Source organism: Budorcas taxicolor, chromosome 2, assembly GCF_023091745.1.
Source record: "Budorcas taxicolor isolate Tak-1 chromosome 2, Takin1.1, whole genome shotgun sequence".
Lineage (NCBI taxonomy): Eukaryota > Metazoa > Chordata > Mammalia > Artiodactyla > Bovidae > Budorcas > Budorcas taxicolor.
Window position 1 is genome coordinate 62,278,405 of NC_068911.1, and position 14,699 is coordinate 62,293,103.

Here is a 14,699-nt window from a genome sequence, read left to right on the forward strand (position 1 = left end):
CTACAGTGTTTCTCAACATTGTTCCAACTGGAGCATCGACCACTGAAAGTGTTTCACACCACATTTTACTCTAGGACCTTCAATGCTTGTTCAGTTCAGTTCAATTGCTCAGTCGTGTCCGGGTGTTTGCAACCCCATGGATTGTAGTACACCAACAACATCACCCTGTCCATCACCAACTCCCAGAGCATACTCAAACTCGTATCCATTGAGTCAGTGATGCCATCCAACCATCTCATCCTCTGTCATCCCCTTCTTCTCCCACCCAAAATCCTTCCCAGCATCAGGGTCTTTTCCAGTGAGTCAGTTCTTCACATCAGGTGGCCAAAGTATTGGAGCTTCAGCATCAGTCCTTCCAATGAATATTCAGGACTGATTTCCTCTAAGATGGACTAGTTGGATCTCCTTGCCATCCAAGCGACTCTCAAGAGTCTTCTCCAACACTACAGTTCAAAAGCATCAATTCTTCAGTGCTCAGCTTTCTTTATGGCCCAACTCTCACATCCATACATGACCACTGGAAAAACCATGGCTTTGACTAGATGGACCTTTGTGGAAAAGTAATGTCTCTGTTTTTTAATATACTCTCTAATTTAGTCATAACTTTTCTTCTAAGGAGCAAACATCTTTAAATTTCATAGCCGCAGTCAACATCTGCAGTGATTTTGGAGCCCAAAAAAATAAAGTCTGTCACTGTTTCCATTGTTTCCCTATCTATTTGCCATGAAGTGATGGCACCAGATGCCATGATCTTAGTTTTCTGAATGTTGAATTTTAAGCCAACTTTACACTCTTCTCTTTCACTTTCATCTAAAGGCTCTTTAGTTCTTCTTCACTTTCTGCCATAAGGGTGGTGTCATCTGAGGTTATTGATATTTCTCCCGGCAATCTTGACTCCAGCTTATGCTTCTTCCAGTCCAGGATTTTTCATGATGTACTCCACTGCTGCTGCTGCTGCCATTTCCTTCTCCAATGCATGAAAGTGAAAAGTGATAAGTTGCATAAGCAAGGTGACAATATACAGTCTTGATGTACTTCTTTCCTAATTTGGAGCCAGGCTGTTGTTCCATGTACAGTTCTAACTGTTGCTTCCTGACCTGCATATAGATTTCTCAGGAGGCAGGTCAGATCGTCTAGTATCCCACATCTCTTTCAGAATTTTCCACAGTTTGTTGTGATCCACACAATCAAAGACTTTGGCATAGTCAATAAAGCAGAAGTAGATGTTTTTCTGGAACTCTCTTGCTTTTTTGATAATCTAACAGATGTTGGCAATTTGATCTCTGGTTCCTCTGCCTTTTCTAAATCCAGCTTGAACATCTGGAAGTTCATGGTTCACATATTGAAGCCTGGATTGGAGAATTTTGAGCATTACTTTGCTAGTGTGTGAGATGAGTGCAATTGTGTGGTAGTTTGAGCATTCTTTGGCTTGCCTTTCTTAGGGATTGGAATGAAAACGGACCTTTTCCAGTCTTGTGGCCACTGCTGAGTTTTACAAATTTGCTAGCATATTGAGTGCAGCACTTTCACAGCATCATCTTTTAGGATTTGAAATAGCTAAACTGGAATTTCATCACCTCCACTATCTTTATTTGTAGTGATGCTTTCTAAGGCCCACTTGACTTCACATTCTAGAATGTTTGGCTCTAGGTAAGTGATCACACCATCGTATTTATCTGGGTCATGAAGATCTTTTTTGTATAGTTCTTCTGTGTATTCTTGCCACTTATTATCTTCTGCTTCTGTTAGGTCCATACCATTTTGGTCCTTTATTGAGCCAATCTTTGCATGAAATGTTCCCTTGGTATCCCTAATTTTCTTGAAGAGATCTCTAGTCTTTCCCATTCTGTTCTTTTCCTCAATTTCTTTGCATTGATCACCGAGGAAGGCTTTTTTTTTCTCTCCTTGCTATTCTTTGAAACTCTAATTCAAATGGGTATATCTTTCCTTTTCTCCTTTGCTTTTCACTTCTCTTCTTTTCACAGCTATTTGTAAGGCCTGCTCAGACAGCCATTTTGCTATTTTGCATTTCTTTCTCTTGGGGATGGTCTTGATCCCTGTCTCCTGCAGAATGTCACAAATCTCTGTCCATAGCTCTCCAGGCACTGTCTATCAGATCTAATTCCTTGTATCTATTTGTCACTTCCATTGTATAATCGCTTCCCTTGTAGTTCAGTTGGTAAAGAATCTGCCTGCCGTGCAGGAGACCTGGGTTTGATCCCTGGGTTAGGAAGATCCCCTGGAGAAGGAAATGGCAACACACTCCAGCATTCTTGCCTGGAAAATCCCAAGAACAGAGGAGCCTGGAGGGCTGAAGTCCATGGGGTCTCAAAGAGTTGGGCAAGACTGAGTGACTAACCCTTACTGTATAATTGTAAGGGATTTGATTAAGGTCATACCTGAATGGTCTAGTGGTTTTCCCTACTTTCTTCAATTTAAGTCTGAATTTGAAATAAGGAATTCATGATCTGAGCCACAGTCAGCTCCCGGTCTTGTTTTTACTGACTGTATAGAGCTTCTCCCTCTTTGGCTGCAAAGAATATAATCAATCTGATTTCTGTGTTGACCATCTGGTGATGTCCATGTGTAGAGTCTTTTCTTGTGTCAGTAGAAGAGGGTGTTTGCTATGACCAGTGTGTTCTCTTGGTAAAACTCTATTAGCCTTTGCCTTGCTTCATTCTGTACTCCAAAGCCAAATTTGCCTGTTACTCTAAGTGTTTCTTGAATTCCTACTTTGCATTCCAGTCCCCTATAATGAAAAGGACATCTTTGTGGGTGTTAGTTCTAGAAGGTCTTGTAGGTCTTCATAGAACCATTCAACTTCAGCTTCTTCATCATTACTGGTCAGGGCATAGACTTGGATTATTGTGATAGTGAAGGGTTTGCCTTGGAAATGAACAGAGCTCATTCTGTTGTCTTTGAGACTGCATCCAAGTACTGCATTTCAGACTCTTTTGTTGACTGTGATGGCTACTCCATTTCTTGTAAGGGATTCTTGCCCACAGTAGTAGATATAATGATCATCTGAGTTAAATTCACCCACTGCAGTCCATTTTAGTTTGCTGATTCCTAAAATGTCAGTGTTCACTCTTGCCATCTCCTCTTTGACCACTTCCAATTTGCCTTGATTCATGGACCTAACATTCCAAGTTCCTATGCAATATTGCTCTTTACAGCATTGGATTTTACTTCCATCACCAGTCCTATCCACAAGTGGGTTTTGTTTTTGCTTTGACTCTGTCTTTACCTTCTGTTTGAAGTTATTTCTCCACTGATCTCCAGTAGCATATTGAGTACCTACCCACCTGGGGAGTTCATCTTTCAGTGTCCTATCTTTTTGCCTCTTCATTATTGTTCCTGGGGTTCTCAAGGCAAGACTACTGAAGTGGTTAGCCATTCCCTTCTCCAGTTGACCACGTTTTGTTAGAACTCTCCACCATGGCCCAACCATCTTGGGTGGCCCTACACGGCATGGCTCATAGTTTCATTGAGTTAGACAAGGCTGTGGTCATGTGATCAGATTGGTTAGTTTTCTGTGATTGTGGTTCTCATTCTGGCTGCCCTCTGATGGAGAAGGATAAGAGGCTTATGGAAGCTTCCTGATGGGAGAGACCGACTGAGGGGGAACCTGGGTCTTGTTCTGATGGGCAGGGCCATGCTCAGTAAATCTTTAATCCAATTTCCTGTTGATGGGCAATGCAAGTTAACATTGTAAAAGTACTGAGAAGTGTTACAGTAAAGAAACCTGCTTTATTTTGTTTACCTCATGTTATTGACCAATACACAACACTGACCAATAACATTTGGAGAAAGCCTCTACTATTGTTATTTTGGAAATAGGAAACAGGAATTCCCATAAATAATGAAAAATTTTAGGGCATTAATGAACCATGGTAAAATTGATGCACAGAAAAGTGGGATTAATATTTAGTAAGTGCCTATTATGTGTTCAGAAATCATGCTAACTGTTTTAGAAATATTTGCTTTTCCCAATAAGGTTAAGATAATTGTTTTTAAGTGGTAGGGATATTTACAGTGCTTTACAAAATAATGTCATGGCACATATTAGCAGTCCTTAAGTGGGGACAAATAGCTCTTAAAAGAAGAAGAGTTTTGAGAACTCATGTAGCCCATCTTCATGCCTAAGAGTGGTCCTTTTGTACTCACTGAGAAATTTGGAGATTCTGAAGTCTCCTTACTCTCAATCCCCTGGAATGTAGCATTGTATGCAGACCTATGAATAGTCCTAGTTCTGCCACTTATTGGATACATAACCTTGAATAACATACTCCTTTGAGTCTGTTTAAATACTAGGAAAATAATAGCATGTAACCTAAGTTTGTGAGGGTTATTATTACCAAACATAGCTTATAATTGTTAGTCAAAAAATTGCCATTCTGTTAATTTGCAGTACTTATTCTTGCATCCATTGATCAAAATATTTTTCTCTTGCATTGTTATTAGAAAAGGTTATATGGAGTCCATAAAATAATATGCACAATTTCCATTTTCAACTTCTACCAACTGTGATTTGAAATACTACAATTTTGTGTATGTATATTTGTGTGTTTGTAGAACCAGCGTATATTTAATAATGTAAGTATATGTAAAATTACGTAAAACAGCAGTTTATGTATTGTTAAAGGAAAGAACTACATTTTAATCTTTCTTTATATTCCTAGCATGGTCCCAGGTACACAGTATTTAGCTGTCACGTGAAATGAATGAAAATAATAATGGTAAATTGCACTGAAATTATGTTTTATACAATATAATGTAACAAGTGTAATTTATTAACAGGACATTTTGCACTGTGGAGCTAGCCAGGCTAGAGTCAGACTGTAGTTTATAAAATTCAGTGCTAATTTTTGATGCCTTAGCAAACAGCCTATGCTTACAGCTCAGTCTCAGCTGACATGGTACCAGAAAATTCACTGACGAGACTCCTATGTTGGAGATAAGCATTATTCTACGCAACTTGATATGGCTTCAGTTCTTTTGCAAGAAATTTGAATTTCCCTTCTAATAGATTGAATGTTAATATTTTGGTGTACTTCAACTCTTTATTTTCTTTCTTCTCTGTTTACTGTTTTAAGCTTTAGTGTTTTTCACCCTCACGCAGTAGAAAGTAGAAAACTGCCTCTTTTCGCTTTTTGAAATGTTTATAAATCATTGATCATGAAACACTGAGAGGTGAAGCCAGGGTCGAGAAGGAGAGAGCACTGCACAATAACAGCTATTAACTTTGTGGAAAAGAACCGATCTTGATTTCAGTTCTAAGTGTAGGCAGATGCACAAACAATAGCTATAAATTATGAGATTTCCCTTCCTTTCTTGTGCATATTTGCCTACATTGCCAAGGAGACTGAATTGTGGGAGAGAGAGGTCCTTAAACTACTTAAGTGAATAAAAGGTAAAAATGAGTTAGAGATTGAAAAATGCTGGTATACCAAAAAAATGACCATATTTGGGGTATAATTTCAGATAGTGTTAAAGGAAATGGCAGGTGACCTGAATTCAGCACAACTAGACCCTCCATCACGGAGAAGGCGATGGCACCCCAGTCCAGTACTCTCCCCTGGAAAATCCCATGGGCGGAGGAGCCTGGTAGGCTGCAGTCCATGGGGTCGCTAAGAGTTGGACATGCCTGAGCGACTTCACTTTCACTTTTCACTTACATGCATTGGAAAAGGAAATGGCAACCCACTCCAGTGTTCTTGCCTGGAGAATCCCAGGGACATGGGAGCCTGGTGGGCTGCCATCGACGTGGTCGCAGAGTCGGATACGACTGACGCGACTTAGCAGCAGCAGCAGCAGACCCTCAATCACGCACACATCTCAGTTGATCTGCCCCTTTCTACTATCAACCCTCTTTTTTTTTAGCTTCTTTTCTGTGTCTCTTTTTAACCTACCATGTCATGGCACTCAAACCTAGAATGTAGCATTTACTGCTTTAGGATCTGAAAATAACGACAAGTGTCTTATACATTCAACACATCCCGCTGTCCTCTGGGCCTTACCCAAGATTGCCATTTATTTTATGTGTGAAAGCAACTGAAGAGTGCTCTCTTGCAGGAATGGAATGCTGTGATCGAGACGCTGAAGAGTGAGGCGCTGGGGCTTCTCCTCTCCAAGGAGCAGGTGCAGAACGAACACCTGCAGCTCTCTAACCAGAAACTGAATCAGCTTCAAGAGGAGTTTGGTCGGCTCATGGAGGAAAGGAAAAGCTGGCTAAGAAAGGCAAATGAGTTTTTTAACAGCGCAAACAAGGTAAGTGTGAGGTGAAGTTGGTCGTTTTAGGTCATCAGAGCAAACCAGTATGAGGCCTGTTTGCGTCAGCAGGCTGGCGCACATCACAGAAGCCTCGGGTCCACATAGAGTTTCAGAGTTGACAGCAGCAAAAAAGGAGCTTTGAAAGTATATTCCCCTCCGTGACTAAAACTAAGAGACTCTGTGCTTTGACATGTCAGGAGTCACTTGAAAAGATCAGGGGGAATTTTATCTTCGCGCTTTCATTGGTCTGTTTGAAGTGGACACCTGTGTGCCAACATGGCAGTGTTTCTCCTGGAGGAAGGGAATTATAAAATATATCAAGGTTAAAAAAATAAAACCCTGAAACTTTTAACAAAAAAGTCTTCCCATTTTTAAAATCCTCTTTCATTTCTTAGTAATGATACACAAATATTGCAGGCTTTTGGCACGCAGTCATAGAGTTCTGCTTGACTCCCCTGCCTTGGTTTGTCTTAGATTGGAGTATAGTTGACTTACAGCGCTGTGCTTCTTTCAGTTGTACGGCAAAGTGATTCAGTGATATATACATATATATCTTTTTTTTCAGATTCTTTTCCCTTAGAGGTTATTAAAAAATACTGAGTATAATTACCTGTGCTTTACAGTAGGTCCTTCTTGGTTATCTGTTTTATATATAAGAGCATGTATATGTTAATCCCGAAGTCCTAATGTATCCTCTGTTCCTTTGTAAATCAGCCAAAGGAAAATATTGTCTTAGATTCTTTCCAGGCCTTTTTGAGTGAAGGAAATACTGTTTCTCTTGTTGAGTCTTTTAAAATTGATTGCAGTTGGTGGCTCTGAGTGGTAATGTTCATGTACTCCTGTCACTTGAGTATCTGAGGATGGCAATATTTTTTGAAAAATTGTCTGCCTTTCTCAATTGAACATACACCTTTAAATTGCCTTATTGGAATTAATACCTTACATTTCACTGTTGTTTTTAAAACTGGTCAATATGACAGGAAATGAATGCGGAACCCCCAAAAGCTAGATATATTGTGATTTAAGGGCATGACATCAACAATTTGAATACTATGTCCTGGTAGATATGAAAACTGTTACTTAAAGTTTTTTTACTAATAAGAAACATGGAAAGCATGCATAGTAAAGTTCCAAAATAGAGGCACTAGGATTATGGTAGGGACAACATGTTAAAGAAATATTTGTCAAATTATTTGTTGCTTTGGATTTCTTTAAGAGAAGAAACAGACATTTTCTGGAGCTGTTGAGCTAAGTAAATGATAAGTGCTGGTTTAACTTCTTTTCAACAGTCCTATTTTTGAATAAGAGATTTTAAAATTTCTTATTCTACAAATTATACTCTTATTCTACAAAATGAGTTGGTCATCTGCCAGTTAATTAATGTTGTTTCTAAGGAAAAGAATTATAGAACATTGGGCTACAATGAAACGAAGTTTCAGCACAAGCCCAATACTTTATAGTCCTACAAAAAGTAGAGCTCTCTGTCTCATTCTCACTCTCTTACCCTTGCTTTCTCTGCTCTCATTATCTGGTAACTCAACAGGGAAATTTTTCATCTTACCTTATTCCTGCATCTTGAATAAGAAGGAATGCTATCTTTTGCAATAGTAATTTTTAAATAATTGAAGAATAGAGTGGTTACTTTCTCCAGCTTATACAGTAATTCAGGTCAAATCCTAACAAATCATATTTCTTAACCCCAAAGACTTGACTTCTAGATCCCATTTCATGATTTGAATGCCACACCATTCAAGTTATAATTAGTTCAATCGGGACTTATCCATACTAAGTTTATCCATACTATAGAATTCTCTATAGCCAAGTGGTACTTAGACAGGTGTAGAATTCATTCTCCCTTTTCAAAGCATCAGGAAAATAATCTCCAACTCCAAATCTAAGGATTCAGTTTGAAAGATGATGGAAACTTTTACCTCAGCAAAAATAGAACCTAAAATTTAGAAAGTGGATGTTTAAATCATGATTCTTGAAATGAATTATTTACCATATTATTAATAAGCAATAAATGGTTAAATAATGCATGAGCTTCCCAGGCGGCATAGTGATAAATAATCCACCTGCCAATCCAGGAGGCAAAAGAGACGTGGGTTCGATCCCTGGGTTGGGAAGATACCCTGGAATAGGAAACAGCAACCCACTCCGGTATTCTTGCTTGGAAAATCCCTGGACAGAGGAGCCTGGCTATAGGGTCACAAAGATTCGGACACCACTGAACATAGGCACGTGCTAGGCCCCAGCTTCTAAGATGAAATAATATAGTGAGCAAATCCATTTAAATTAAAGAAATTAACTCTTCTCGAGACTCGTAAATGGTATTTTTCTTTCTGACTTCTATTGTAGAGCCTCCAAATTTTATAAAACTCTTACTACTTTACCATGTTTTGGGCATGGCACTCATAAATAACCCTGGTTAAAATAAAGCACTGGATTTAAGACATTATTATAATTTTTAAATCCCTTAAAATATTTTTTTCTAGTCTGGAAGTTTTGTTTTCACTATTAAAGTTATATCTTCATTTTACATCATCAATTTATCTCTGAAGCATTGAGCTTTCCTTCTGAAAATTCACTTCATTGTGCCTTGAGTGTGCCGGGGTTTTTTTATTGCGGTTGTCTACATCCTTAATGAAGCCATGCTGCCAACAGCCGGGAGGTGTCTGAGGCTTTTTACACAACTTTCTAGCTAACATGTTTACTTGCCACAGTTCATGGATGCTCACAGAAGACTCGTGACTTCTGAATCAGTTTTGAAAGACTTTGCTACTCAAAGCCAAAGCAGTAACCAGAGTGTCAGAGGTCACATCAGTTCCCCAAATCCCAATTTCTCCTCCAGAGGCAATGCAGATGGGGCCCTCTGAATGAGGGCATCACTGCAGGGGAGAATCCTAAACTTGGGGAACTAGCTGTTTTGTAGCAAACAGTAAGCAACCCTGCTGTTTGTCTCAGGGGAGGACATTTCCTCAACCCTGGAGGTTGCAAATCCAACACTGAGAATAGCCCAGGTAAAGAGGGGCCAGAGTCAGGCATTCCGACCCACAGTAAGACAGACAGAAGCAGTGGGGATTTGCCCCACATATGCAAATCTGGATATTGGCACTGTGAAAAAAACAGGATATCAGGGCTTTAAGAAAAAAAAGAAGAAGAAACTTGGGCCTCCCTGGTGGCTGAGCTGGTAAAGAATCCAGCTGCAGTGCGGGAGACCTAGGTTCAATCCCTGGGTTGGAAAGATCCCCTGGAGAAAGGAACAGCTACCCACTCTAGTATTCTGGCCTGGAGAATTCCATGGACTGTTTAGTCCTTGGGGTTGCAAAGAGTCAGACAGGACTGAGCAACTTTCACTTTCACTTTTCACTTTACCTCGAAAACCAGTTTCATGCTTGATAAGTGAAATCATTTTTTTAGCACACAACCTCTTGTTCCAAGTTTGTTAAAGCTAAGCCAATATTCTTTAACTTCTGGGTCAACTACGAATGTGAAAAAATGTTAGTGCCATAGGTAGTATATCAATTAGTGAATGTGACAGCTTGAGTGTTTTTGCTCAGTAAAAAGCAAAATATATGATTTTTAAAATAACCTTTAACTTTTTTGAATTTTGTTAAAAAGGAATGAATGTCATAATCTCATCTGCAGAATGGACTATTCTTAGTAAGTTTTCCATGTCATATTTATTCTTTTTTCATCCAGGTTTTTATCATGTGTATCTGGTATATTGTGTTGCAATCATCAGGAAACCCTCTTTTCCTCTTCTTTCCTCCTCTTGTTATCTGTCCCTTTTTCTACCAATTCTATCCATATCTAAGGATGTTCTTATTTACTAGAGAAAAGTCACAGAATTTTTTAAATTGAAGTTGCTAAATAGGTAGTGTGGCAAATTTATGAGAATGATTACTTATTTTCTTTAGGGATTCATTTATTTTAAAAATATTAAAAAAATAATAAAAAATATTTATTGAGCTACGACTGTGTGTCATGCACTGTTCTAAATGCTGGGAATATAGCAGAGAATAAAGCATGCAAAAAGTCTGTAAGCCAACGTAACTCCAATTTGTGAAATTCAGTTAAGTATAATAATTGTCCACATTAGTAAGAGTGCCCCACTACCTTTACTCTGTAGCTTCAGGAGTGACATTGATTTCCTTTTCATCCTGTAAGGGGTCCGTGAATACCCAAGGCTCCAGAGTGTTTCTTACCTAGAGAGTGTCTCTGGTCTTTGGTTTGAGGTGTGATGGTTTGTGCCTGGAAAGAGCAATAGGTGGCAATGTTGGCACACAGGCCCATAGCAGTAGTGTTGCTACGGGTGCTTTTCTTTCTCTTTTTGAAAAATTATCCTTGTTGTTTAGTTGCCAAGTCATGCCCGACTCTTTTGCAACCCAATCTACGGACTGTAGCTTATCAGGCTCCTCCCTCCATGGGATTTCCCAGGCAAGAATACTGGAGTAGGTTGCCATTCCCTTCTGCAGGGAATCTTCCCAACCCAGGGATCAAACCTGTATCTCCTGCTTTGCAGGCAGATTCTACCACTGAGCCACTATTATAGTAATGTTATGTTATTCTCAAGTATACAACACAGTGATTCAGTCTTTTTGTAGATTCAGTTCAGTTCAGTTCAGTCACTCAGTCATGTCTGACTCTTTGTGACCCCATGAATTGCAGCACGCCAGGCCTCCCTGTCCATCACCAACTCCCGGAGTTTACTCAAACTCATGTCCATTGAGTCGGTGATGCCATCCAACCATCCCATCCTCTGTCGTCCCCTTCTCCTCCTGCCCCCAATCTCCTCCTGCCCCCAATCCCCCATCAGAGTCTTTTCCAATGAGTCAACTCTTCACATGAGGTGGCATCAGAGTCTTTTCCAATGAGTCAGCTCTTCACATGAGGTGGCCAAAGTACTGGAGTTTCAGCTTTAACATCAGTCCTTCCAATGAACACCCAGGACTGATCTCCTTTAGACTGTTTAGTCCATCTCCAATGGACTGGTTGGATCTCCTTGCAGTCCAAGGGACTCTCAAAAGTCTTCTCCAACACCACAGTTCAAAGGCATCAATTCTTTGGTGCTCAGCTTTCTTTACAGTCCAACTCTCACATCTATACATGACCACTGGAAAAACCATAGCCTTGACTAGACAGACCTTTGCTGTCAAAGTAATGTCTCTGCTTTTGAATATGCTATCTAGGTTGGTCATAGCTTTTCTTCCAAGGAGCAAGCATCTTTTAGTTTCATGGCTACAGTCACCATCTGCAGTGATTTTGGGGCCCAAAAAAATAAAGTCTGACACTGTTTCCACTGTTTCCCCATCTACTTTCCGTGAAGTGATGGGACCAGATGCCATGATCTTAGTTTTCTGAATGCTGAGCTTTAAGCAAACTTTTTCACTCTTCTCTTTTACTTGCATCATTACAAAACATGACTTTATTTCCCTGTGCTATACAATATATCTTTGTTGCTTATCTGTTTTATACACGGTAGCTTTTATCTCTTAATCTCATATCCTGTCCTATCCATCCTCCTCTGTCTCTCCACTGGTAGCCACTGGTTCTTTTTCTCTGTGTCCATGAGTGTGTCTCTGTTTTGTTGTATACATTCCTTTGCTTAATATTTTAGATTTTACATATAAGTGATAATACAGTGTATTTATCTTTCACTGACTTATTTTACTAAGGATAGTACTCTCTGGGGCCACCCACATTGATGTAAATGCAGAATTTCATTCTTTTTATGACTGAGTATATAATATGTATGTTTACACACGACATCTTGTTTCATTCAGCTGTTCATGGACATTTAGATTGCTTCTATATCTTGGCTATTGTAAATAATGCTGCTGTGAACGTAGGGTTTTCAAAATAATGTTTTCATTTTCTCTGACTGTATTCCCAGTGGGATTGCTAAATCAGATGGCAGTTCTATTTTTAGTTTTTCTGAAGACTCTCCATACGGGTTTTCATAGTGGTTGCACCAGTTTACTTTCCCACTGACAGTGCACAAGGGTTCCCTTTTCTCTACATTCACCAATATTTCTTATTTGTGACCTTTTTGATGATGGCCATTCTAACAGGTGTGAGGTGATATCTCATTGTAGTTTTGATTTTCATTTCTCATGATTAGTGATATTGAGCATCTTTCATGTGTCTGTTGGCCATCTGTATGCCTTCTTTGGGAAAAAATGTAGATTCAGATCTTTTGCCCATTTATTTTCAGTTTTTGATATTGACATATCAGCTGTTTACACATTTTATATATTAACCTCTTATCAATCATATAATTCCTAAATATTTTCTCTCATTCAGTAAGTTGTCTTTTTATTTTGTCAATGGTTCCCTTTGCTGTGTAAAAGTTTTTAAGTTTAATTAGGTCCCAATTTATTTATTTTTGCTTTTGTTTCCTTTGTCTTAAGAGACCAATCCAAATATATATATATATATATATGTATGTATGTATGTATGTATGTATTGCTATGATTTATGTCAAAGAGTGTTCTGCCTGTGTTCTCTTCCAGGAATTTTAAACTTTCAGGTGATACATTTAGGTCATCTTTAATCCATTTGGGGTTTATTTTTGTATATGGTATGAGGAAATGTTCTAATCTCATTCCTTTACATGTAGCTGTTTAGTTTTCCCAGCACTACTTAATGATGAGACTATCTTTTATCCACTGTATATTCTTATCTCCATTGTTGTAGATTAGTTGACCTTGGTGTGTGGGTTTATTTCTGGGCTCCCTGTTCTCTTCCATTGTTCTATTTATCTGTTTTTGTGCTAGTACCATGCTATTTTGATTACTGTAGCTTTGTAATATATAGTCTAAAGTCAGGGAGCATGATATTACCAGCTTTATTCTTTTTTTTCTTCTCAAGATTGCTTTGGCAATTCAGTGTCTTTGTGGTTTCATATACATTTTAGGATTATTTGTTGTAGTTCTATGAAAAATTTCATGAGTATTTTGATTGCATTAAATCTGTAGATTACTTTGGGTAGATATGGATATTTTAATAATATTAATTCTTCCAACCTAAGAAGACATTCTATCTTTCCATTTCTTTGTAGCATCTCCAGTTTCCCTCATCAGTTTTTATAGTTTTCAGTCTTGTGTTTTATAGTCTTTCACCTCCTTGGTTAAGTTTATTCCTAAGTATTATATTTTATTCTTTTTGTTACAGTTTTTAATAGGATTGTTTTCTTGCTTTCTCTTTCTGATAGTTCATCATTAAGGTATAGAAAAGCAACAGGTTTATGTGTATCAATTTTGTATCCTGAAATTTTACAAGTGCTACTGATGTTTTTCATAACCAGATTCAAATGGAGACTGAGTCATGTAACTCAAGAACCAGAGGGACTCCGTTATCATTTTAGAATTATCTACTGCATTTGGTGAGGCTATTTGCTAAATTACTCAACAAGAAATACAAGTATGGGTTGATTGTTGACATTGGATGATAGCTGGTTGGAGAAGAGTTTCTCTGGTTACCAGATGTTGCTAAGAGTTATGAGGACATGGCATGAAATATAAACATAACACTTATTATTATAATTCATCTTGATCTCTTCAAATTTTTATCTTTCATGATTACCTATCACGAAATAACATGCCAGATTATATTTCTGGCATGTTCACAAAAGAAGCTGTGGTTAATGTGTATTGATCACTCAAAATCTGTTTATCACTGTTAGGGAATGTGGTTTGAACCAGAAAGAGATAAATATACATTTTCAAAAGTGGAATAATATAAGCCTGTATTTATATGACAATGATGACTGACCCTAAATCTGCAAAACATGACTGCTGGGTCACAAACTTTCATTCCTATGCTTTCCATTCCCAAGCATATGATTTCATTGGAAAAAGAAAGCAGGGGAGACTGAGGCCAAAGCCACATGGTCTGCTTCTTGGGTCATCAGCCTAAAGGCACAGGTGAAGCAAATGTTGGGGTGACTGGAGGAACACACTAGAAACACTTTGAAATGTAGTAATTTTCACAACTTCTCCTGCTTCTGCCATCACTGCTGAAAAGTTGATATCTTTTTTTAAAGAATGATGTTGCTGTCTTCAGATATTTATAGCAATACAAAAAGTAATGCCTATAGCAGCATTGATGCTTTTGAACTGTGGTGTTGGAGAAGACTCTTGAGAGTCCCTTGGACTGCAAGGAGATCCAACCAGTCCATTCTGAAGGAGATCAACCCTGGGATTTCTTTGGAAGGAATGATGCTGAAGCTGAAACTCCAGTACTTTGGCCACCTCATGCGAAGAGCTGACTCATTGGAAAAGACTCTGATGCTGGGAGGGATTGGGGGCAGGAGGAGAAGGGGACGACCCAGGGTGAGATGGCTGGATGGCATCACTGACTTGATGGATATGAGTCTAAGTGAACTCCGGGAGATGATGATGGACAGGGAGGACTGGCGTGCT

General features: G+C 38.7%; 1 protein-coding gene across 1 annotated transcript in view; it reads left to right on the plus strand.

The window, feature by feature from the left end:
- Positions 1–14,699, plus strand: part of CCDC141 (coiled-coil domain containing 141) — a 225,827-nt gene that overhangs the window by 126,083 nt on the left and 85,045 nt on the right. The window contains exon 7 of the mRNA XM_052635681.1: positions 6,076–6,270. Within this exon, the coding sequence (XP_052491641.1) occupies positions 6,076–6,270 (195 nt within the window). The remainder of the gene's footprint in view (positions 1–6,075; positions 6,271–14,699) is intronic.